This window comes from Alexandromys fortis, unplaced genomic scaffold, assembly GCF_014885135.2.
Source record: "Alexandromys fortis isolate MF-2015 unplaced genomic scaffold, M_Fortis_MF-2015_v1.1 scaffold_167, whole genome shotgun sequence".
Lineage (NCBI taxonomy): Eukaryota > Metazoa > Chordata > Mammalia > Rodentia > Cricetidae > Alexandromys > Alexandromys fortis.
The window spans coordinates 2,571,660-2,596,106 of record NW_026068050.1 but is presented as its reverse complement, the minus strand read 5'-3'; the positions used below and the strand labels follow the sequence as shown (position 1 = coordinate 2,596,106).

Below are 24,447 nucleotides of genomic sequence, written 5' to 3'. Positions count from 1 at the left end.
AAAAAAAAAAGTTGGTGAGAACATTAATTAGGAACAGCAGCTTTGGAGAACTAACTGGCACTGTCTATGGAGGCTAAAGATTCAAGTAACCTACGACCCAGTCAATTCTACTCCTGTGTACACGCACGAAAAACCCATACTCATGCCTAACACACATGTGCAAGATTCTCATCGCAGCATTACTAACTACACATCAGAAATGACATGGCAGATTAGTAGAAAAAGAGCAAAAGAATCCATCAGTAACTAGTATATAACAATATGCAGATGAATTAAGGACTTACTTGTGAGATTAAATTTTTTTAAGTTTTAAAATAAAATAATGGATTATTCAAACCACAGTCTGTAAGCCATTCTAATAAATCCCCATTATATTATTTTTCAATCAGTTCTGTTCCTCTAGAGAAGCCCAACTGATACACATAGCAACATATTGTCAGGAAAGGAAGGAAATCAGAATAGAGGAGGGGGAGTGGGAAGAATCAGGCAGTGGCATGTCATTGTGAATGCAGCAGCAGCAAGCCTGCTTTCTCCTTGTCCTTTCATAGACAGGGTCTGGCCTGCAGCTCTGTCTGGTCTCCTGCACCTGTCTCAGAAGGAAGACATGTGCCACCACCCTGCACACTACTGTCCTCCTCCCACTCTTCCTCTCCAGTGCTGGGACTACAGGAGTGCGCCAGGCAGTGCAGCTCAGTTCTACTTTTTAAACAGAATTACATGGTAGTTTTAAGTAGAAAAACTAATTTTAAGGTGGACCATACTCCAGTAGATGGCTATACATCCAAGAGTTTATTAGCAGCACAACTGAACTGACAGGACTTGTGGTGGTGTTGTTTTCTCAAAACAGTCTCACTACGTAGCCCTGGCTGTCTTGGAACTCACAGAGATCTACCTACTTATGCCTCCCAAGTACTGGGATTAAAGTCAAATGCCACTATGTCCAACTTTGGGCTCACTGGGTTAAAAAAAAAAAGAAGAAGAAGAACATCAAATTGAGTGAGTATGGAATGGGAGGTGACCCTAGGAGGAGCTGAGTATCATCAAAACACCATACATGAAATTCTCAAAAATTAATTTAAAAAATTAAATGTAAACTCACAGAGAGAAAGACTCCCAGTAGGCATGGCCTGATGAAACCCACATGTACAAGGAGAACTGATTCTTGTAAGTTGACTTCCATACACCATACTCATTCTCTCTTTGCCCCCATATAAACACACACACACACACACACACACACACACAAATAATAAATGTAAAAAACTTCAATATAATTGCACAAAAATAAAAGAGGAATAATAATGGCCATTACTTTCCAAATACATACTATCTGTAGAGATCATACCAGATATTTTACAAACATTATTTTTCCATTTTACAGAGCTGAGAATTGAGCTCAGGACTTCACCAATGGGAACCACTGCTTGCCATCACTGCGCTATATCCCAGCCTCACAGACATTTTTATGCCTAAAGGAAGCTGTGCAGGAGAATTGTCTCAATTTATGAAAGACAGAACTGAAAATGAACGTAAGGGTATTTTCAGTTGTTTTGTCTGAATATTTATTTTTTTTGGCTTGCTCCCTTACCTTTCCAGCAGTAGCAAAATATTCACCATCAGGAGACCATTCCATCAGATGTATAGACACTGAGGTTCTGAAAGCAAACAAAAGCAGCACGTTCAGAACACAATGCATTCTATGCATAAACAGCCAAATATCAATGTCACAATCATCTTAATAGGAGTGTTTCTGCCCATAACAATACACAGTATTTCACCTTACTAAAAATATAAATAAAGCGAATTCAAAGTAACTTTCAAAAACAATTAAGTAATAGATGATATTCCTACATCCACGTTAATCAAAATCCTCATTATCACATGTTAAAAAGAGTTTATCACTTTCCCAGAGAAGTATCTCTCTCTCTCTATGTAGCCCATGCTAACACTAGTAGGACAGTCATCATTCCACCACAGGAAGCTAGATGCTTTCATATCTTCCCGTCACCACCATATCCAACTCATTAATGAGCAATCCTATGTGTCAAGTCTGTCAACTCAAGTACTCAACTGTAAATATGAAAATATTTGAAAATATTTTACTTTGGGGGAATAATTAACTAACGCACAGATTAAAGAATGATACTATAATGTGTTTTGGTTAGAAAAAAGGCTACAGTTTCGATTTCTAAAATACAATACCATCCAAAAATAAAGACCTCTGTAAGAAGGAACATAATTTACTAAGTATTTTTTGCGAAGCAATATTATAGCAGACTTAGACACTGACTTGCACTGCCAGACACACTTCCAATCATTTAGAACAGGAGGGATTTTACTGTCAATTTCTTCCTCCTCTTCTAGAATATCACTTCCTGGTGGAGCCCACAACTGAATAGAATCAGTTGCTGTCAACAATCTGTTATCTGAAAATTTAAAAATGTTCTGATGAGTAATCAAAGAATATCTACAGAAAGAAATGCAAACACAGTTCTGTTAGGTCTGTAAACTATTAAGCAAAAATCTACAATACCATCTATGAAAAACACATGGGGTCAGTTCAAAAGAAATCCCCTAGGAGGAAAGTAAAAACAAACCTGAACAAGAGTCACTCTTAGGGAAGACTTGAGAGAAAACAAACACTACAAAGACTTCTTCCCCTAGCAATCAATACTAGAGTAGCCAGAGTGGAACAGCACATCTCAGACACCTTCTACAATGCAGTCTTCTCAAGGTAGGAGACACAACTAAAAATAAATGTTTCTACACAGACTATGAAACAGCCCTCATTGTGAATATGAAAGGAGACAATGGCTACTTATCATTAAAGGTTTCTAATCCTTACAAATTAAAGACAGTAATTTCCTGAAATACACAATAACAAAATAAGGTAAAGGATGCTTTCATTCCTGTCTTATTTATGATTTTTATACATAAAAGTTAACTAAAAAAAATCACTGATTCTTGAAATATAACAATAAAAGGCAAAAGCAAAAAAAGAATGGGGGGATTAAACTCAGTATAAAGCAATACATACCAAGAAGAAAAAGCTGTATTTACTCATCAACAAAAATAGAACATTGGTAACTTTTTTATCATCAAAGATTATCACATTTTATTTATACATTCAAATCAAATGCTTTATTTTAATAATTTCTGAGTATAGTTGTTAAATACCTTGAGGGTCCCATGCTAAGTTGTATGTCACAGAACTCAAAAAAAACTGCCCAGTTTTAAGCCACTGACACTTGAGTTGCTGAAACACATAGAGAGAAAGAGAAAAAAAGGTGTTTTTAAAATAACCCCAAATTCCACTATTTTATCATTTTCTTCAACTAAAAAAATCTTATAAAGATGCAAATATTACACAACTATTTTAGAAATAACTCTCAATATTCCCACTTACAGGTCAGGCTGCCATAGAGAGCTGCTTGCACGCCCAATTAAACATGTCCTCTCAAACTACTAACACATTTTCAGAACACGAGACATCCTTCCCTTCACTTCTCCATCTGAAAATCCGTATGCTTTGTGATATTTGCCTAAACCATCACCCCCGAACTGACAGCCTATCAGCATCCGGAACACTTGCCCGTTCTGCCATCACAACACTGACGCTACAGAATTACTGCTTATTTCTCTGACTTTCCTACCAGACAGCAACACTTGAAGTGAAGGAAGGTCATGATAATCTTCAGGGATTTGCCACTGTTGGCTGATGTCTGTGTTTGTCTTGTTTCTTTTTTTGATTGGTGGGGGGGATTTGCTTGTTTTGAACAGGGTCTGGTCTCTAGTCCTGGCTGGCCTGGAACTTGCTATGTAGCAAAGGATGACTTAGAACTCCTGACTCTCCTGCTTCTACCACCCAAGTACTGAGATTAGGGGCAACTACTACCATAACCTGTATATATGGTTGTTGTTAAGAATGGGGCTGGAATGAGCAAGGAAGTCAAGATCGCGAGGGGTGTGTGCCCACCCACTCAGACGGTGAGGCTGATCTAATGGGAGCTCACCAAGGCCAGCTGGACTGGGACTGATGGAGCATGTGATCAAACTGGACTCTCTGAACATGGCGGACAATGAGGGCTGATGAGAAGCCAAGGACAATGGCACTGGGTTTTGATCCTACTGCATGTACTGGCTTTGTGGGAGCCTAGCCTGTTTGGATGCTCACCTTCCTAGACCTGGATGGAGGGGGGAGGACCTTGGACTTCCCACAGGGCAGGGAACCCTGCTCTTTGGACTGGAGAGAGAGGGGGAGGGAGGGGATAGGGAGAGAAATGGGAGGAGGTGTAAACATTTAATAAATAAATAAATAAATAAATAAATAAATAAATAAAAGAATGGGGTTGAAAAAGGCTGGGTGAAGAGTCCTTAGTTTTATATTTTTATCTTTTTGCTTTGTCTTTGGTTTTTTGATTTTAGTTTTCTTTTTGAGGTGGGGTCTAGCCATAACTTTGCCCTGTCTGTGGTGATCCTCCTGTGTCTGCATCCAAGCTCTAGTCTTCTACCATCAGCACATGCAGTGCCTATTATAAAGATGTTAAAATTCTTTTGATTAGGGCCAGAGATGACTCAGCAGTTATGAGCACCTGCTGCTCCCCCAGAGGACCCAAGTCCTGTTCCTAACACTTACTTCAGGAGCCTCACAACCACCTGTAACTTTAGCTACACAAAATCTGACACTCTCTTCTGGCCTCCATGGGTTCCTGTACACACATGGCACACATGCACTCACACACAGAGAATAAAAATAAATCTTTTTGAAATTTTTATTAATGCAAAGAAATGGACTATCTAAAAAAGAAAACTAGATAAAACTCTCAAGAAAACAAGATACCCTGGGTATCTAGTTCTCTCTTCTACCTTGTTCAGACAGGGTTTCTTTGTTATTTATCACTAAGGGTACCAGTCAAGCTGGTCCCAATTCTCCTGTCTCCACCTCATATCTCACAACTGCTTCCAGTTCTGCATGCATTCAGGATATTCAAATCCAGGTCCTCACACCTGCACATGTGAGTCTTCTTCACCAGCACACGTGTAAAATTTTTTAAGTGGTTAATAATTCTAACCTTATAGGATTTTTTTTTAGCATTCAACAATATAAAATACAGCATTTAGTATATATGTGAATGGTTCTCAATGTGATGTGCTAGACCACTTAGCTGGTTAGTAAACTTACCTAAGTGCATAACTCCACCAAAGAAATGTTGGGGGGATCTGAATACACTAGATACTATTCTAAATCATTGGGATACAACAATCAAAAGAGTCAAGCTGCCAACCAGCTTCTATAAGTAAGGAAGCTTATAGAACATAAACTGTAAATAATAAACAAGTACTGTGGAGAAAGTGAAAATAGATAAGCAGATCAGGGTACAGTGGCTCATACCTGTAATCTCATCACTAAGAAGGCTGAGCCAAGAAGTGAAGGAATAAAAGCAGAATGTGCAATTTGCAGTACAGACAGACCTTGCTGAGAAGGTATTATTATTACACAGAGACCTAGAGTCTGTAGGCGCTAGCCCTAGAACTGCACAGAGAAGGCATCCACAGAACAGCCAGCGCTCTAGCCCTAAAGGGAGGGTGACTGGAATAGGGATGAATTCTGACGGAGAATAGTGTTGGTGCTGGGAGGAAGAAGGGAGGTTATAATCTATTTGCAGGTTTACAATCTGCAAAAAATATGGCACCCTTACAGAATTTTAAAATTCTCTGAGAAGGAAGAAGGGCAGGCCATTAGAATCAGAAACTAGCAACAGAGACTAGCAATCTAAGCAAAAGGAAGAGCAGTTCAGACTAGGGGAGACCTCAGCACAACAAAGGCAATTAGCAACACTCTAGAAACTTAGGTTTCTAAAAGGCCTTTCCTAGCGTCACTGCAGCAGCTACCCCTATCCACTGCTTGTACTGCTTCCTACGGAGCTCTCTACTGCTATTGTAAATGGATTCTAAGACACCAAGAAAAAAAGTTAACCAAATTCTTAAAATATTCTATCAATTAATACTTACACTATTCCTCTTATGAGAATTTATGCCCAGGGGCTCAAAAATACAAACAGCATTCCCATATGAAGCTGCAACCTAAAGGAGAATGAATACAATGGTAGTATTTAGGAAAGTGTGAAATACAGATAACCTTCTTTGCACAGTAATTACAAACTAATTTCATACAATCTAAGTCCAATTTATCTCCATAATTTATTTCTACAAATAAGCCTGGCAGTATACTAGATTTAACAATCTCTGTTATCAAAAAAAAAAATCTGTAGCTCTAAGAATTAGGAAGTTGTCCTATTCAAAAACCAACTTTTTTTTTTTTGAGACAGGATCTCAGGTAGTCCAGGTTAGCTTCAAACTTGCTATGTAGCTAAGGCTGGCCAGGAACTCCTGATCTTCTGACTCTAATCCTGTTGGGATTACAAAGTCTATCTTAGAAATTAGATTTTCTGCAAGAATTTGGTTTTGGACCAAAGAGATAGTAGAGTAATGGTACTTGCCACCAAGCCTGAAAACCTGAGTCCAATCTCCAGAACACACATAGCAGAAGAACACTGACTCCTGCAAGCTGTCTTCTGATCTCTACACACACACACACACACACACACACACACACACACACACACAAATGAGCACACTAAATTAAAAAATGTAATTTTAAACTTTTAATGTTTTTAATATAGAAATGACTTCAGTGACAAAAATATTTTCAGCGGTACAACTCTTTATGAGCACTGTTTATTTGTTTTTGTTTTGTTTTTGTTTTTTGAGACAGGGTTTCTCTGTGGTTTTGGAGCCTGTCCTGGAACTAGGCTCTTGTAGACCAGGCTGGTCTCGAACTCACAGAGATCCGCCTGTCTCTGCCTCCCGAGTGCTGGGATTAAAGGCGTGCGCCACCACCACCCGGCATGAGCACTGTTTAAAATCCAGTAAAAATATAAAAATCATGAGTCGTTTTTAAAAATCATCAAATGATAACAAACTTTAAGCATATGTCACAAAATGGCTTTAATTGCATCACCAAACAGAAAATACCAATTGAAAAATCACCGTGAGAAAGGGACAGACACAATGAAGGAAATCACTGAACGACCCACAGCACCTGGATAAGAGAAGCCGCTGCCAGTGTTTGCACTCAAGATGTGGGAGCCAGGGCTGGTCTGCTCTAGGTCACACCTGGTAGGAAGGACTATAAGTCCTCAGTTCCTAAGACACCAGTGCCCATCTTCTTTTACCTTTTCTTTTGTGGTGTTTGAAGACAGGGTTTCTCTGTATATTTCTGGCTGTCCTGGAACTCACTTTGTAGACCAGGCTGGCCTCTAATACAAGAGACCACCTGCCTTTGCCTCCTGAGTGCTGGGATTAAAGGCATGTGCCATCCTGCCTGGCCAGACCCCATCTTGTAACAATTCCTGGAAGTAGCTCCCAATTCATCATACTCTTGACAAGGAGATAATTAGCATCAAGAAACAGACCTAAGCCATCCCTCTTCACACCCTCTACCCTGGTCAGTCACAGGCCTATGTGGGTAGGTAGATAGGTAGTTAGTTAGGTAGCTAGCTAACTAGCTGGATGGATAGGTAGACAGACAGACAGCAGACAGACAGGTCAGGCTTTCCCCCCTTTTAAAGCGGCTACCTAAATATTTAACATGCCTTCCAAGAAAAAGTTTTCAATCCACAGTAGGTCAGGGAAGCTACTTCAAACGCCTTGTTAACAAGAAGTCAAAAATGTGACACCATCACAGGGGTGAAAAATATAAAAATGTGCCAATTTTGCCGTCTTTACCCAGGTAAGGCGCATAGAAACAGCATGTCTGCTCCCCACAGCTATGAATACAATCATCTGCATATTTTAATATTTTTACTTCTGAGATAAAGTCTTATGGTGTTAACCAAGCTGGTTTTAAATTACTAGGTTTAAGCAATCCTCTCATCTCAGCCAGCTTTATTATATACATTTTTTTAAATTCTTACTCCCAGCTGGGCGGTGGTGCCGCACACCTTTAATCCCAGCACTCGGTAAGCAGAGGCAGGCAGATCTCTGTGAGTTTGAGGCCAGCCTGGTCTACAAGAGCTAGTTCCAGTTCCAGGACGGTCTCCAACGCTACAGAGAAACCCTGTCCCAAAAATAATAATAATAATAATTCTTACTCCCACAAAATTTAATTGTGATTATCATGAACACTTAAGTAATTTATTAAAATTGATCTCTGGCAATTATCATACAACACTAGGCAAGTTTAAAAGTTACCTTGATTGGCCTAGAGAGAAGAGCGACAAAAAAGTAATAAAAGAAAGATGGCGCTGGGTGTTCTCTAAAGATAAGTGGAAATAACACTTCCTGGGAAAAAACTTCAAAGAAAGTCAAAACAGCAGGAAGCAAACACAAGAGACCAGCAGAAAACAGGTGCTTCAAAAGTATTACTACCAAGTAATGTGCACTACATAACTATTAAACCTGATACAAACAACTGATTGAGGCAGGAGAAACTGGATAATAATCATTATTTATTATTTGGCATAAACTTGCATGATTACTATCTATTACCATGGAGACCCTGATTTAACATATCCTCAATAGAATGTTATACAGTAAAGAACAACTTCTAGAAAACTAAGGATGTTTAAATCACTGTAATTACCTATCACTGTTTTAAAACCTCCTATTTATAATTATGTAGCGACATACAACTGTCACATACTATTCTTACTGAATTCATAGAATATATATACACAAATTCACTAAATATACATTAGTATTTGTTGCTTGAAAAATGAGAAAAGAAAAAAGAAAATCTGAGAAAGAAGTTCACAAGATACAGTTTAACTATTTCAAAATAAAGCTTCTGTTACAAAGTTTGAATAAATTCTTAAATATTCACTCAACAAACTTTCACTAAATTAACAAACTCAAGCCATCTATCTATGTGATGTATTATAGTAGATACAACTCACTAAACAACTTCTTTTTGTTGTTGTTGTTTTTCCCGAGACAAGGTTGTTTCTCTGTAGCTTTCATGCCAGTCCTGGAACTAGCTTTTGTAGACCAGGCTGGCCTCGAACTCACAGAGATCCGCCTGCCAGCCTCTGCCTCCTGAGTGCTGGGATTAAAGGCGTGTGCCACCACTGCCCTGGCCTCACTAACCTTGATACTAACCTTGATAAGCATTCACTGTGACTGCAGATGCAAGGCCAGGCCTGCTGCTCCAGCTCTTGGCAGACGCTGAAACAGATAGGCTCACTGTGTCCAGGAGTGAAGACCAGCCTACACACCACAGTGAGACTTTATCTCAAAAACAAACAACAAGGCTGGTACTGGAATCTGGAAGAAATTGATTCTTCCTCTCTTACTGGCTTAAAGGTTAGGAATTTTCAGTTACAGATCACCAAAATAGCTAAGACAGAGGGGCCTACAGTCTGCCAACACAGTGAAGATGCTGGTAGAGCAAAGCCACAACTCATGCAAATACTCTGAGACAATTAAGTACATTTAATTGACACTTAAGTAATTAAATCTCTTACTCTTCCATGTTGGTTAGAGCACTCCACGCAACTGACTTGGATGTTGCCATGTTTAGCACCAGGGATGATCTGCACACATTCAAAGTCGCTTGCCAGAATAACAATATCACAGCCTGATCCATATGCCTAAAAAGGAAAGTTTGTGACACATAAGAGATATAATTTTGAATTATTATTACATAGTTTTATCTTGGATTCTGTTACTAATACAAAAGTATACCTTAGCATTTCTTACAAAACAGTTAATATACAAGTAAAAAGACTAAAAATCATATCAAAATACATAAATCAAGGGCATTCCATGCATTATCATTCAAAAACTGGTTTCAGGAGGCAAAAGTTCTTCCAGTTTTTGTACACTACAGTATCAGTATCTAAAGCTGAAGAACTGCTATTTAGACTTTTTTTTAGCTCACCTCTGAAAGCCATAAAGGAAATAATAAAAATAATAAGTCAGTCGCTGAAAATAGCAATGTATCCTCAGAGTTCAAAGCAGACTTGGGAAAAAATCAAAATGGCCATCAGACATGCACTCTGAAGCACAAGCTACCCAACTTACAGATCTGGTAGAGAAATATGAAGATCCAGGCAGTATGCCACACACTAAGACATGACTAGGTAAATTACCTACCAAAACAAAATGGCTAGCTGCCATGACAGAGAGACCTACATGATAGAGGCAAAAGACAAAGGATAGACTGAATAAAGATACCACACCCTCTTTAATCTTAGCAAAAAATCTAGAATAGTATTTGTTGTTGTTGTTATATAAAGAATCAAGTTCATTCATTTGCCCAAGATTTAAATGGAAAATATTCAAACTCAGGTCCTTATGATTCTTGTACTCTTTCCCCGAGTTATATGTCAAGTAAATACTAACTACTCCAGACAGGAATGTGCTCAAGAGGGACCTCCAAACATGGCTCCTGTCCATAATAGATACAACAGGAATCTGGGATGACTGCAAAGACCGACACAAAGGTATGATCGTTCTGCAGTGAGAAAGAAAGGGAGAGAAAAGGAGCAAAGAGAGAGAGAATTTTCTGGATAACTATGCGTACGGCTGCTTCTATACCGTGTGTCGCTGCTGACAGATGCTATGCAGCGCACTCACTGCTCGGACATTAAGGCATTTATCCCTCACTGTTTCCAAGGGATAGCAACACACTCCTTAGCCGGAAGGAAGCTTGTTTTTCTAATTCCGCAATGGTTCTCAAATCTGGCTGCCTTGAAATTACTTAATAAATTTGCTTAAAAATATATCCCAAGCCTATTAAATCAGAAGTTTCATGTCTGAAAGAACATGGGATTATACAGGAGGATCACTACCAGTTCAAAGCCTGCAGGAACATAGGAAGATCCTCTATCAGAAGCATGGGGTGGGGATGTTGAAGAGATAGCTCAGTAGATACAAGGGATTACCTCGTAAGCATGAAGAATTTGATCCCCACACTCACATTTAATAAAACAAAACCAGTGTGTCTGCTTAATGTTGCCTGTATGCATGGATGTAGAATCATCTGCTGGAGTATAAACAGCCTCTCAGGACACAGTCCTAAAGAGAACAGACTTACTCTCTCCCCGGAGCCACCCACTGCCAAGGTACTACTACATCATGCTCTAGGATTTTCCAGCCTCTAGAACTATGAATCAAATAAAAACTATTTCTAAATCCAAAAACAAAGTATTCCCTGGATAAACAACCAAATAGGCATGGTAGAAGGAACTTGTAATCTCAACATTAGTAGAGATAGGTAACCTAACAATTTTTGGTTCTAAAAATCTAAGTACCAGGAAAAATCAATCAAAAAATGTGGAGTTGAAAAAGGTAACATTGCCTTGTTGCTGCTAATTTCTAGCTAGCAACACAATGGATGCAGAAAACCTACTGGAAGGGAATCTCCCAAAGCCTTCCCCAACAGCTTACCACTTACTGTGACCTGAGAACAGTACCTTCACTACACTCACAGCCTGCTTTTGTGAGGAAACTGAGGCCCAGAGAACATCAGTCATTAGCCCAAGTATACAGAGTGAAGGTTTATCTGCCTCACAAGAAGTTCCTGTTCAAAAAAAAAAAAAAAAGAAGTTCCTGTTCAGGGCTGGAGAGATGGCTCAGAGGTTTAAGAGTACTGACTGCTCTTCAGGAGGTCCTGAGTTCAATTCCCAGCAACCACATGGTGGCTCACAACCATCTGTAATGAAATCTGGTGCCCTCTTCTGGCCTGCATGCAGACAGAATGCTGAGTATACTGTACACATAATAAAAATAAATCTTAAAAAAAAAAAGTTCCTGTTCCAGGAATGGTGAGACAGCTTGGCTACGAGCACTGGCTGCTCTTACAGAGGACCTGGGCTCAGTTCCCAGTATCTATATGGCTTTTTACAATCATCTGTAACTCCAGTTTCAGAGGGATGTGATGCCCTCCTCTGGCCCTGCACACATATGGTACACAGACACGCATACAGGTGAAACACCTATCTACACAAAATTAAAATTTTAAAAAATGTCTTGCTCTAAGCTGGGCATTGTGGCACATACACGTAATCCCTACACTCAGCCAGGAGGATCAGAAGTTCAAAGTCATCTACAGTCACATACAAAGTTCAAGATTTGAACTATATTTGAGATACTACCTCAAAAGCCAAACCATAAGAAACAAAATTCCTGGTCTTTCCACTGTGTAATCATATGCCTTACTACACAGAGAGAGCATGTCTTACTACACTGCAATGTGCTATCAGTCCTAGAAGGGCCACATTCACCTGTGTAATCCTAATACTTACCACATCACCTGATTTAAAAAAAGCACACACATACACACACACACACACACACACACACACACACACACCAAAGAAAAAGGAAAAAAACATGTTATGTTCTCACTTATAAGTATATATTACTTGTAAAGTAAAGGATAATCATGCTACAACCCAAACCCAGAGCGGCTAAGTAAAAAGGAGGCTTGATGAGGAACAATGTGAATCTCCCTGGGAAGGGAAAACAGAATAGGTACCCTGAGTGGAATGGGGGTGTGTAATGATAGGAACAGGAGGATCCAGTAGGGGAAACTGTGGTTGGGATGTAATATATGAGAAAAGAATAAATTTAAAACATTTTTAAAACCAGTAGTTGAAATGGCTTCTACGAAGTCTATAGTTTCTAAAATGATGTTAAATTTCAGAATCAAAAATGATTTTTTTTTTGGCTCAGTTCTTCATTTTCAGAACCCAGTTTTGTCAGAAGAAGAATTTATGGTACAGGAGAAAAATGAGCACTCACTAAGCAAATGCTACAGTAACTCCAGGGAGCATGGCCCTGGGCCCCTCTGTGCTAGGTAAATGAAGCAGCTCTGATGTCCTGGATATGCACTGATGCCCCACATGCAAAGGAGAGACAAGTTGTGCAGCCTTGCAAACTGGCTAGGGCTACAAAACAAAATGACCCTCTCTTTTGACTTTAATAGAGTGTTTTTCAACACTTGATAAAAACATTCTATATCACTTATTAAAGGCAAAAAGTACTGTGATATAACATACTAAATTGCCATGATAAGGATACCATTTCCTTCTTTAGAGATTTTTAAGGTCACCTGAAACAATGATGAAGCATGTCTGATTATCCCAGCCCCTCTCACTTTGTTTTTAGATAATTGCACTGGCAATGTTATTTTCATAAAAAAATTAGTATTGTAATTCATTTTTCAACCTCTCACATTTCTTATATATTTCAAATAGTTAAACACAAATGTCAAGAAAATACCAAATAGGGTGGCTCATGTTTGCCATTCTAGTACTTGACCAACTAAGGCAGGAGGATCACTATAATTTCCAGGCCAGCCAGGGTCAAAGAGTAAGACCCTATCTCAAACACTAATAACAAAGTTAAATACAAAAACAAAAATGTTTAAAATTCTTTACATGAATCTGACTTTCCCTAAGAAAATACAAAATAAAAATAGAACTGTGTCACTCCCTGGTGGGGACACAGTCTAGGAAACACCTCATTAGGTGACTCTATCAGGGTGTTCTGTATTCTGTAAACAAGCAAAGAACTAAAGATCAGAGGACCGTCTGCACTGTCTGGAGGTTGTACAAGCTACCTCCAAAGAACAGTCTTGGGATGCTAATGTTGACTCACAAATATGTCTTGTCTAACAGCCACAAAGACAAAGCACAGAATGACAAAATCTTCCCAAGAGCCAAGTGCAGTGCCACGCTCCTTAGTCCCAACTAATCAGGGCTGAGGAAGGAAATGACCTTAAACCTACCAGCCTGGCAACAGAGGGACACTCAACCTAAAAGGGGGAGGAGGGAGCTAGGAAAGTAAATACAGAAGAAATAGAGAGGAGGAAAAAATAACAACAAGGATGTCTGAAAAAGTCATCAGAAATCATACTATTAAGTAACTACATAAAACAAACCTACAAAGAACATAATTCTATGTATAAATACATATACATAATTTATATGAGCATTTCCCATATGGGCTGACAATGTTCCCTCCTAGAGCTAATGACCATCTAACAAAAAACTAAATATCAGGCATGAAACACCTTCTTCTCAGTTGTTGGCCAGGGCTGTCCAAGAGATAACCAAAACATACAGCCTACTGTTATTGCCCTTGGTTCTCCCCAAGAGATGGAATGTAAGTCCCTATTGCTAAAAGCACCCACGCTTCAGAAACAGGACCCAGAGAGTCCTGAGCTGAAACTAACCTTAATGTCTCCTCACAAGGACTTGCTTTCCTGGTACCAGAAGAAACCAACAGTCCTGCCTAGCTATAAATACCTATAACTCAAAACAATGACCACCATGGCATTCACAACCGTAAGGGTGCAATAGTGGCATGTACATCTTGGAAGTAATCAACAGCTCTACAATTGGACTTAGGACCTGCTCAACAAGAGAAAAACTATACCTGGTACTGGAAACCGAGCTAACGAAGGCCAGTGACGTCATGGAACCATTGCTTTCCTAAATCACCATCCCTAACTGCACTCTAAACATTTGTCCTTACACACACAGGTAAGTGTAGTCCTCACCCCTCATCAAGGAAACGTCTCTTTGCAACAGGTAAAGACAATTACAGAAATCCAGACGCAATCAAAATGCAGAGCTTTGAATCCCAGTCCTGAAGGATACAGCTACAAAACAACTCCAGAATCTAATAATCCCAGAAGGGAAAAACGATATCATTATAAATTATATTGTTCTAATAAACAATCTAGGTGGAGTGGTGGATAAGATTCAGGACCCTAGGCATTCAGACTAAATCTATCAATAGAAAGAATATTCCAGTACACAGATTCCCAGGAGCTAATCAAGCCTAAGGCTACCTTTGCCTTTTCCTGTGTAATGTGATGCTGGAATCCATGTATCTTTTTTGAACCTTAACACCTGAGATCATCTTACTTTTATGCTGATATGCCAGCTTGTGAAGAGTTTCTAAATATTAACCCATAATATTACACAATATCAAAATATTACACTTTATAGGCCAGGTATAGAGGCACACACCTGTAACTCTGTCACTAGGGAAGCTGAAGTGGGAAGACCACTGAAAGTTCCCCAGCTTTCTACATAGTGAGTTTCAGGCCAGCCAAAAAAGCTATATACTTCTATAGTATCATTGTCCTTAAAAGGAAATTCTTTATTTCGAAAGCTATAAAGTTCGTTTTACAAGTCTATCATTTCATATTTCTAATTCTAACTTGATTTTTAGAACTGCCAGAAAATAATGTCAAATCTTTGAAAGAGCACCTTTGCTTCGTTCATTTTTGAGAAAATGACTGCCAAATATCTAAATAGCTTTGGCTTATCAGATGGTCTTTCAAATAAAAATGGTGTTCTATGAAACAAACGGCTTTAGCTGAGCTAATTAAAACATTTGTCCATTCATCTATACAACTAACCTAGGTGCACATCTTATACGCATGTGCATACCTTTTTGTTACACGTTTATAAAAGATGTATTCTGAACCAGCTGACCATGGTGATGCCCTTGATTAGTCTTGATAGTGAGCCCACCTGTCAGCCCTCATTACTTTATAGTCTCAGACAGAGGCTTGCTAAGTTCCCCAGGCTAACCTTGAACTCATTCTGCAGCCCAGATTGCCCTGATGGTCCTCCTGCCTCAAACTCCCAAGTAGCTGATATTATAGCTCTGTACAGTCAGAATTTCATTCTTGAACTTAGCTACTAAATAAGCTACATAAGTTTGTGAACTGAGTATAAACCAAACTTTATATATGCTTTCTTCTTTTGGTTTTGTTGTTTTCATCTTGTTGGGGGGAAGGAACCAGTGCACATGTCTGTTGCCACCCGCTTGCCAAATAACTCTGATTTCCTGGGCTTTTCCTAAAGTCATAGGAGAAAACTATCACTATGATTTAGTATAATTAATTATTATTATGTCTGGGGAAGAACACAATATTTAGAGGATGTGATGAAAATGCATCTATTTATAGAAGATAAAGAAGGAGAAACAGGAAGAGGAGAAGAAACAGGAGAAAGAAGAGGAGCAGGAAGAGGAAGAGGTCTGATTTTGCTGTTTCTCTTCCTGATCCTCCTCTTTCCACCACCCCACTCCACCCCACCCCCATATAAAATATTATCATTTTTCCTTTAAGTCACCCCATCAAATTATCATATTCAATGAGAGTCAGATTCTATTCAGAAAGCCCCTTTATAACCACTGACCTCTCAGTCAGGAGTCAATTAACTGTCAGATGTGTAAGATCAGGGACATTAAACCTAAGCACTCATATAAGAGGATCGGAAGTTTAGGCAACTGGTTTTACACGTATACAAACACCAACTCCTAGGATTACAATAGACTATCTCTAAAAGAAAGAAAAAAAATAGCCACACACCATCTAAAGCTGTGTCTATTCTTTAGTAACACAACCTGTATAAGCTGTGCCTGCTCCTTAGTAACAGGCTTATAAGTTGATAGTATGAATTAAAGAGTTCCAGATCAAAACTCTATTGCAAATGGATTCCACAAACTCTAAAATTAAAAATCTAAAATTTATACTAACATATCTAACTTAGAAACTTGCTTTTAAAAAATAACTAGCCATGGGGCTATAGAGATGGCTTAGCCATTAAAAATTCTGACTGCTCTTCCAGAGGACCTAGATTCAATTCAATTCCCAGCACCCGCATGTCAGCTCACAACATCCAATCCAAAGGATCTAACAACCCTTGTCCCACCTCCTCGCGTATTAAGCATGCATGTGGTGCATATGCATACACACAGGCAAAAACTCATACACACAAAATAATCTTCTAATTAAAAGTGGATGATAATGCTTTGCTTTCTATCATCAATTCAACTGCCCAAGCACTACTTGTTTTCCCACTGAGTCCCGTGGTTGTTAACAACATTCTGTACTCCTTTTGATGATTAAATACCAAGATTCTGATTTGTTGTACACCAGTGGTTCTCAACCTTCCTAATACTGCAGCCCTAACCCTAACTGTACTAAAATATAGTTCCTCATGTTGTGGTGAGTCCCAAGTCGTGAAATTATTTTGCGGCTACTTTGCAACTGTAATTTTACTAGTTATGAATTGTAATGTGATTATCTGATATGCAGGATCTCTGATAGGTGAGCCCTATGAAAGGGTTGTTCGATCCGCCAAAGGGTCGAAACCCACAGGTTGAGAACCACTGTTATAAATTTTTCCAAGAGTGGTTTGTGGTACACAACTGTAGTCCCAGCATTTGAGAGGCTGAAAGAGGAAAATTGCCAGTTGAAGAACAGTCTGAGCAACAAGATAAAGACTGGGGTAGATGGTGGTGAAATGGCTCATCAGAGAAAGGCACCACCACCACATCAATCCCTGGAACCCACATGGTAGAAGGGGATAATCAACTTCTACAAACTGTCCTCTCACCTCTACATGCATGCCATGGTACATGCATGTCCATATATGTACATGTGGACTCACATTAATAAAATAATTAATGTAGAAGAGGCAGCTGTGAACCCACTACTTCAAAAATTCGAGCTTTTTATGAAACCCGAAATTTTAGAGTACCAGACTACAGGGTCTCAAGAGACAAGGCAACAGTCAGACTTCAATACTATGTTACAGTGCTGGTCACTTTCACTCTGGCCCCCAGGAATTTCTAAAGGAATTCACTAAATGCGTAGAGAGCACCTTATTTAAGAATTTGTCTGTGGATGAAAAAAGTAAAAATGTTCAGGTGATTTTATCAAGATCACAGAAGCACTTGGACACTCATTGTAAAGGAAGGCATTCAGACCATATCAGAGTTTCTGGAAAGCAGCTCATCTTCCCACCTAAGCAGAAAAGCTAATTAACAATCTACACAGGACTCAGTGTTGAGGTTAAATTCCAGCATCCAGGAGGCAGAAGCAGGGGAATCTCTTGACTTAGAGGCCAGCTTGATCTACATATCAAAAGCTGGATAGAAAGACCCCCGTCTCAGGTGGGGGGGGGATCCACAATCTACACAGGGACTTAGAAGTCACACACACACATACCAACTGACACTAAATATAAGTCCATAGTTTTTGATATTGCCTACCAACTCAAACAAAAAGTTATAGTCCAAAACCAAATGGGCGGTGGTGGCATACACCTTTAATCCCAGCACTTGGGAGGCAGAGGCAGGCAGATCTCTGTGCGTTCGAGGCCAGCCTGGTCTACAAGAGTTAGTTCCAGGACAGGCTCCAAAGCTATAGAAAAACCATCTCAAAAAAAAAAATGGTCCAGTTTGAAATCCCTTCTAAATCTCTGACTTGTCTTCCCCTTCACTCTATGCATAGGTAGTCAGATTCGTGGTGCCACACCTGTTAATAGCCAACCAGTGCAGGAACATTTTTCTGTCCAACTCTCTGATATCCCAGGCAAAAGTAACCTCTCATTCCTCCTGAGTCTCCACAAGAAGTGCAGCAGTAGCAAGTGCCTAATAACGCCATACACCTGGTCAGCTGTGATTAATGGACTTAATTCTGCTATTAGATTTCTATGTTTTCCACTTCTCTGGTTCTCTCCCTTGTGTCAGGGCTATGCCCTTTGGGGTTTTTTAATCTCTACAGAGTCCAGCACATCTATGCATTCAACAAACATGCTAAATGTATAAGCAGGTTGGCCTTTATGGTGTTGCCATAATTCTAAAAGAAAAATGTTATTCTACAGTAGAGTTAAAACATATCTAATCACTAGAAAAAAAGAGCATGTAACACTATCTTCTAATTCTTTTCTTGTTTTTTTTTTTTTTTTAACGTGTAAGGGTGTTTGGGCTGTACATATGTGGGTCTGTGCACCATCTGCATGCCTGGTGATGGCAGAGTATAGAAGAGATGCCCTGGGACTGTAGTTACAGAAAATTGTGAGCTGCCATATAAGTGCTACGCTTGAACCTGAGTCTCTGAAAGGACAGTCTATGGGCTTAACTGCTAAACAATTACTCCAGCCCCTATCTCTAAATTCTTAAAGGAACAGTTTTCATTCAGACCAACCTTTTAGGGGTATATTAATTTCTTTTGGGGTTTTTTTTTTTTTTTGAGGCAGGGTTTTTCTGGAGCTTTGGAGCCTGTTCTGGCACTTGCTCTGTAGACGAAGATGGCCTCAAACTCACAGATCTGCCTGCCTCTGCCCCACAAGTGCTGGGATTAAAGGCATTCACCACCACCACCAGGCTTAATTAAATTTTTTAATTGTAGGCCAAGCATGGTAGTACATGTCTGTACTGTAATTCTAATACTCCAGAGGCCGAGATAAAGGCGTCACAAACTGAAATTCAGTCTAAGCTAAACAGCAAGGCCCTCTCTCAAGAAAACAACAAAAGGCTATTAATGACATTTGTAGACTATATTTTTCGACATTCTAAGGGTATGTGCTTAATAAAGCCCTATGGGTGACAAGAAAAAAAAAACCCTACATGAAGAGAACTTGCTTGATATTCAGACTTTGTATTACTCCATCCTTGGTTTTTGATGTTCTTGCCGTTGGAGAGTCCTACTACTAATCTTCCCAAACTATATATGTTCTTATCTATCTGCATATTTGCACTCAAGTTCATCATGGTTAATCTGCCACTACATTATAAACATATGGAAATGACTAATTCTGCAAACTTGTATTAAGGTGCTATATTCATGTGAGATTAAAATAACATCAACCTCCAAAGCTATAGAGAAAACCTGTCTCGAAAAATAACAAATAAATAAATAAATAACATCAATTGCTCTATACATCTAAAGATACACATTAAACTAAGGACAGATGGCAAAAATTTAAAATTATATTAGTAAGCATCATTATTACAATTATTTAATAATTTAATATTTGGAGGACTTTTTTCAAGAAAGTAATAAATAGTAAATGAGATATATATATTAAAAGTCTCGGGGGCTGGAGAGATGGCTCAGAGGTTAAGAGCATTGCCTACTCTTCCAAAGGTCCTGAGTTCAATTCCCAGCAACCACATGGTGGCTCACAGCCATCTGTAATGGGGTCTGGTGCCCTCTTCTGGCCTGTAGGCATATACACAGACAGAATATTGTATACATAATAAATAAATAAATATAAAAAAGTCTCAAATCTTTCACTTATTGCAATGTAATTGAAGACAACATAAATTAAAAAATCATAAGCATGTTAAGCACTCTTGGACTACTTAGATGTTACACTAAAAAGAAAAGACTGATTAAAAAGGTGATGCTTTAAAAACAATATACAAAAATGTCATTTTTAAATAATATTTACAAAGTCACAACTGAATGATGAAAGAAAAAAGAACGCTGCTGTCCACTGACAGAACCCAAATGAAAACCATCAGAGCACATAGTCGCCAATGAAATGGCACACGTCACTCCAACCCACTACAAACTGCACCACCATGCTCATACAGCACAAGCTGGGGCATCACGACATCACCAAGCAGCCACTTACAGCCACGCCCAGCCAACCAAGCCCCCCCACTATGCACAGTGAAATACATAGTACACTATTTTCCCATTTATTACAATGTCATGAGTGCTGAAAACCTTCCTAGAACAATTCCATTCTAATTTTTTTCAGTTTATAGATCCAAGTAAATTATCTACTCTATTTTGAAAAGGTCCCCCAAGATATGAGACAACACATCAACTTAGAACCACTAGCTAGCTGCAAAGCAGTCTTTCCTTCTATATCATCTATGTCTGGGGGACAGACAAACAGACTAGACAGACACACACACATGCACACACGCGGTTCAGAGCAGGCTCTCTGTTAAGAAGGAAATTTCTGAGAAAAGCCCATCAATATAGTCACAAGACTCATTCCAGCCATGCCTAGCACCCCTTTAGTCACCTGATCCAGAACTGAAAGCTTTTTTATCAGACTCTTAAAAGCTCAACAGAATGCTCTATATAAAGAAACTTCATTTTTTGTCATTTTATTTTTACTATATATAAAGCTATTTGAGGTATGTGTTAGTTGATTCTGGAGTACTTGAGAACATTTTATTATTGTGTCTTTAAGCAAATATGTTTTCACAATGCCCAGAAGATCATTTCTAGTTCACAGCAAGATAACTGGAGCATGGCATGCATAATTAAGATACTAAAATGAAAGGTGTACAAAGTAGAACTGTATTTGCACTTGCCAGAGGGTCAAACGAACATTGTCACAGACAACCATCCTAAACCAAATAAATTTTTAGTTTAGTGGGAAGTTTATAAGCAAGGTTCTCCTCATGAACATGTAGTCTACAGGGCTGGAGAGACAGCTCCATGGTCGGGAGCACGGGACTTGAGTTGTGTCACCAGCAGCCATGCCAGGTGGCTCACAACTCCCTATAACTTCAGCTCCAGGGGATCTGACTCCTCGAGCATCCAAGGGCACCTGTATAGACCCACAGACACATAATTTAAAACAAGAGAAATAGTTTTTAAGCACAGGCTACAGTAAGATCACTGTCACAGAGGACAATGTGAAAAACAGAAAGAGTCAAAGTGAAAGACGACCAGACATCTGCTGATGATTCCTTGATGTGGTTGCTAGGGACCCTACATTCTCAGCCAAGAGCGGCATGATGAAACAGCACTCAGAACAATTATCCTAGCAGCCACGAGAAGACCTGAAACACCGAGATGAGTATAGGAATCCCATTTGGAAGCTTTCATATGAACATAAGGTACCCAGCAAGGTGGTGACTACAGACATGCAAAGGGGTAAATCTCAAAGATTTGGTGATAGGCTAAATGAAAGTGGGAGCTGTGGCCACATATGGCCTGTGGCATAACCACACCTGCAAAACACTAACAGTTCTCACACTGGCCTTTCCAGGCAGAATCTAGCTTAATTCTGCAAACCAGCTCCGCAGGGAACATTACCTGTGTTCTGTTTTGCTTGTTTTAAGGCATGGACTCCTACCTCTACCACCTAAGTACTAGATTCAGGGGTGTGTGCCACCACACCCAGCTAATGCTTCACTTTAGATGGACACAGTAAATGACCATCACCCCGGACAGAGGTAAAATACCCATAATCAAAAGTCCAGATTTACTTCCTGGGAAGGAAAGCCATTCTTCTGATCCTAAGGGACTTCCTCCTTCTCTACACACTAAAACACACAAAAGCATTCTTTTTCTCTATTCCCCACACAATCTCCACATACTTAAAGACCAACCTCCATTCTAACCTAATATTTTTTTTGACAATTTTCATTGTGGGGGAAGGGCGCACATGAGTACCACGGTGACCATGCAGAGGTCAGAGGGCAACCTGCAATGAGTTTGTTCTCTCCTTCTACCATGTGAGCCACAGAGGGATTAAATTCGGGTCTTTAGGTTTGGTAGCAGGCACTTAACCCAGCAAGCCCTCTCACAGAGCCTTATAATGATGTTTTAAGTCACGTGTGCACCAAACACACTACCACTCATAGTGACCGAACAGTATATGTCAAACAACCCTGTTGTTTTTTAAAGGATTCTGTCAAAGCTATAACAAAGCTGAGCTGACTACATATAAAAATTAATAAGGAGCAAAAGCGACCTTGTCGGGCTATTTTTAATGAATCAAAAACATCAAAAACAGATAGTGTTCCAGAATGCACTGCTACATGATTCTGCAGTTTTGCTGTAATTTTTTTCTGCAGTTTTAAAAACATGCTGCTCTAGACATCAGATCGAATGGCTTCTGTTGTCCAAAAAGCATATTACTAAGCAATATCCAATTTTATTACGCACAATGATTATCAATATGTACTTAACAGAGGTCTCACTAATATAATTTTTTCTAAGAAGGACCGTATATAAATTTAATTTTAAAAACTCATATTAATCCATGTCTTATAAAACAATCTCTAGAAGAGCTTCATTTTTAACAACCTATTCTCAAAAAAAGAACTGCTAAATCCCTTCGAGTTGAGAAACATGTCTATGTTGTGCAGGTAGGTACTAGTTTCGAAAGCGTTATGTTTACATACATCTTTATCACACACCCAAAAAAAGTCATAAAATGTACACATCAGGTTAACAAAAAAAAAAACTACCTTGCAAAGATTAAGGTATTAATCCTAAAAGGATTACCAAAACGGAACCTTGCGCCAGATAAGATAGGCCACTCCTGGAAAGGTGATTTCCATTCTCTTTCCGGAATAGAGCGAATTTTTCTATTCCCTTGTGCTAAGATGATGCCTTGGGAGAGAGACACAGAGGGCGCGTTTAAAGCCGCAGGCTGGTCGGGGAGCCAGGGCGCAGCGTCGCCTCCACACCCCACCACGTCCCACACTGAGACCTTTCGCTGCCAGCCGGGAGCAGGTGGAAACCGCCCCGGGCTACAGCCGCTGCAACTACCTCCCGGCACCGCAGACCCTGGGGCTGCCCCGAACCTTCCAGCTCTGCCAGCGGCGCGCTCACGGGGTGAACGAGGGCGGTGATTCCTCAACCTTCCCCAGCAAGCCCAGAGCCGAGGGGGCGTGGGTGGGCCCGCCGCTCGCAGCCGTACGGAAGGCCCCGGTCCTGCTCACCGTGAAGGGGACGTCCCCGACGCTGCCCACTGAATAGCAGTTGTCTCCAGGGTTGACAGCCCCGGTGAGGACCTGATGCAGATGCATCTCCGGATCACGGGTGGACCGAGCTCTGGGCCAGAAGAGGACGAGCCTCGCGCCCCGCCGCAGCCGCTTCCTGTGCGTCCACGGGACTCAGCGCCCCGCTCGCCTGTCGCCTGACAGACGCCGCCCGGCCATGGGAGGCTCCGGTCGCCGCCGCCGCCCGACCGCCGCTCGGCTGCGGAAATGCCCGGATGCTCCCACGGCCTGCCGCACCGGCGCACAGTGCGGGCGCAGGGCCGCGGCGCGTGCGAGGCGGGGACGCCGCCGGGGAGCGCGCAAGCCGGGCGCGTGCGGGCCGTCACGCCGCGCGCAAAGGAGAGGCCGGCGCACGACCGGCGCGGGGACGCGACGCGGAGGGAGAAGGACGCTCACTCGCGGCCGCGCTCTCGGCGCCGCGCGTGCGCGCACCACCGTCTCCAGGGCAACTGCGCGCGCCGCGTCGCGCGGACCCTCCGTGCCGGTTGCGCGCGCAGACGTGCGGGAGTTCCCTCGGAACCTGGGGCACAGGCCTCCGGGGGCGGAGCCTGCGGGCAGCCCTGGTTTGCAGCGTGATTAAGCTTCTCTCGAGGACGGTGCGTGATGGTCAGCGCCTCTGACCTCAGGGGAAGGACACTACCGTCACTGGGAAATCCCGTGATCTTAGGGTCCTTCTGTCAGTTTTAAAGTACCCGGCATCTTACAGCCTTTGGGGGAAGCTATAATCCCCGACCGCAAATTGTTTTGCTCACACGCTTTCTCACGCGTGATTCCTCTACCTAGATATTTTCCTCCTGTGAGTGATATCATGAAGTCTCAGAATCGCCTGTTTTTCCAGACTGTCTGCTAAACTGAAATCAGATC

General features: G+C 40.6%; 1 protein-coding gene across 9 annotated transcripts in view; it reads right to left on the bottom strand.

Moving 5' to 3' along the window:
- Dmxl2 (Dmx like 2) overlaps positions 1–23,952 on the bottom strand; it is a 121,583-nt gene extending 97,631 nt beyond the window's left edge. For 7 of the 9 annotated variants that reach the window (XM_050119410.1, XM_050119415.1, XM_050119411.1 and 4 more), the window contains exons 1-6: positions 23,524–23,949; positions 9,525–9,650; positions 6,013–6,084; positions 3,178–3,256; positions 2,291–2,426; positions 1,589–1,655 (exon numbers count right to left, since the gene is read on the bottom strand). In XM_050119410.1, coding sequence (XP_049975367.1) covers positions 1,589–1,655; positions 2,291–2,426; positions 3,178–3,256; positions 6,013–6,084; positions 9,525–9,650; positions 23,524–23,610 — 567 coding nt within the window. In that variant the 5' untranslated portion in view covers positions 23,611–23,949. Of the gene's footprint in view, positions 1–1,588; positions 1,656–2,290; positions 2,427–3,177; positions 3,257–6,012; positions 6,085–9,524; positions 9,651–23,523 lie in introns of all 9 variants that reach the window. The other 2 variants (XM_050119419.1, XM_050119416.1) reach the window with 2 other exon arrangements.
- Between the last annotated feature and the right edge of the window lie 495 nt (positions 23,953–24,447).